Source organism: Nothoprocta perdicaria, unplaced genomic scaffold (assembly GCF_003342845.1).
Source record: "Nothoprocta perdicaria isolate Ctin4 unplaced genomic scaffold, notPer1 scaffold_524, whole genome shotgun sequence".
NCBI lineage: Eukaryota > Metazoa > Chordata > Aves > Tinamiformes > Tinamidae > Nothoprocta > Nothoprocta perdicaria.
Window position 1 is genome coordinate 2,646 of NW_020455782.1, and position 2,140 is coordinate 4,785.

Genomic DNA, 2,140 nt, shown 5'->3' on the forward strand with positions numbered 1-2,140 from the left:
GAACCTCTAGAGATCATCCAGTCCAACCCCATCATGGTTAGAAGGAACCTCTAGAGATCATCCAGTCCAACCCCATCATGGTTGGAAGGGACCTCTGGAGATCATCCAGTCCAACCCATCATGTTTGGATGGGACCTCTAGAGATCATCCAGTCCAACCCCATCATGAAGGTTGGGAGGGACCTCTAGAGATCATCCAGTCCAACCCATCATGGTTAGAAGGAACCTCTGGAGATCATCCAGTCCAACCCATCATGGTTGGGAGGGACCTCTGGAGATCATCCAGTCCAACCCATCCTGGTTGGGAGGGGCCCGGACGCCTGGGCCCCACACAGCAGCACCCTCGGTTGCTCCACAGCTTTTATTGCTCTCCCATAAATCCTTCCCCGGACGCCGGGGCCCCTCCCGGACACCGGGGCCCGCTCAGTCGCGCTGCGGCCGCAGCTTCATCTCCGTGAAAGGGATGGAGAAGTCGAAGCCCTTCCAGGGGAACCAGTTGATGCCCTGGGGAGAGCAGAGCCTATAGGCGCCTATAGGGGCTCTATAGGGCTCCAGGGCCCCTATAGACCCCCTTATAGCCCCATAGATCCCCATAGGTCCCATGACCTCCCATAGCCCCCATAGTCCCCCATGGCCCCCATAGGTCCCCTATAGCCCCCATAGTCCCCCATAGGTCCCATAAGGTCCCTGCTATCTCCTAGGCCCCCCATAGGTCCCCTGTGACCCCTAGGTCCCTATAGCACCCATTGGACATGGGCACCATGGCACCTGATGGTCACCAAGTGTCTCATAGTCCCCATAGGTCCCCCAGGGCCTCCATAGGTCCCCCATAGATCCCATAGCCCCCATATCTCCCATCACCCTCTGTAGCCTCCATAGGATCTTCATGGACCCCATAGACCTCCATAGTCTCCATGGGTCCCCCGTGTCACCTGGTGATCACCAGGTGTCTCACAGTCCCCATAGGTTCCTCATGGTCCCCATAGGTGCCCCTTGAATCCCATAGCTCTCAAAGGTTCCCCATGGGTCCTCGGTGTCACCCAGTGGTCACTGGGTGTCTCACAGTCCTCACAGCCCCCATGGGTCCCACATAGTCCCCATAGGTTCCCCATGGCGCCCACAGCTCCTATACGTTCCCCATGGCCCCCATAGGTCCCCGATGTCCCCCATGCCCCCCATGTCACCTGATGCCCGTGGGTCTCCCCATAGCACCCGTTGAGGTGGGCAAAGTGGTGGCCACAGACCCCGTGGCCCCATGGATCCCATGGATCCCCCCATAGCTCCCATGGGTCTCCAATGTCCCCCATGTCCCCCATGGGTCCCTGATGTCCCCCCATGTCCCCATGTCCCCCTCGTGTCACCTGGTGCCCTTTGGTCTCCCCATAGCGCCCGTTGAGGTTGGTGTCGTGGTGGCCACAGACCCCATAGCTCCCCAATGTCCCCATGTCCCCCATAGGTCCCTCATGTCCCCCTCATGTCACAGACCCCATGGCCCCATGGATCCCCCCATAGCTCCCATGGGTTCCTCATGGCCCCAATGTCCCCAATGTCCCCATGTCCCCAATGTCCCCCATAGGTCCCTGATGTCCCCCATGTCCCCCATGTCCCCCATGTCCCCAATGTCCCCATGTCCCCCTCGTGTCACCTGGTGCCCTTTGGTCTCCCCGTAGCGCCCGTTGAGGTTGATGTAGTGGTGGTCACAGACCCCATGGCCCCATGGATCCCCCATAGCTCCCATGGGTTCCCCATGGCCCCAATGTCCCCAATGTCCCCCATAGGTCCCTCGTGTCCCCATGTCCCCCATGTCCCCTCGTGTCACCTGGTGCCCTTTGGTCTCCCCATAGCGCCCGTTGAGGTTGGTGTCGTGGTGGCCACAGACCCCACAGCTCCCCAATGTCCCCCATGTCCCCAATGTCCCCATGTCCCCCATAGGTCCCTCATGTCCCCATGTCCCCAATGTCCCATGTCCCCCCGTGTCACCTGATGCCCTTTGGTCTCCCCATAGCGCCCGTTGACGTTGGCGTAGTGGCAGTTCCGATACCACCAGGCGCCCGCGTAGGACACGGCGCAGGGCCGGGCTCGGCCGCGCCAGCGCCGGTCGCGCGTCGAGAAGGGGCTGCCCGCGTGGTAGCCCAGGGCGT

General features: G+C 61.2%; 1 protein-coding gene across 1 annotated transcript in view; it reads right to left on the reverse strand.

Moving 5' to 3' along the window:
* Positions 1 to 422: 422 nt before the first annotated feature.
* Positions 423 to 2,140, reverse strand: part of LOC112954971 (tenascin-X-like) — a 35,945-nt gene continuing 34,227 nt past the window's right edge. Inside the window, 2 exon segments of the mRNA XM_026048254.1 lie at positions 423 to 503; positions 1,980 to 2,140. Of these exon segments, the coding sequence (XP_025904039.1) occupies positions 423 to 503; positions 1,980 to 2,140 (242 nt within the window).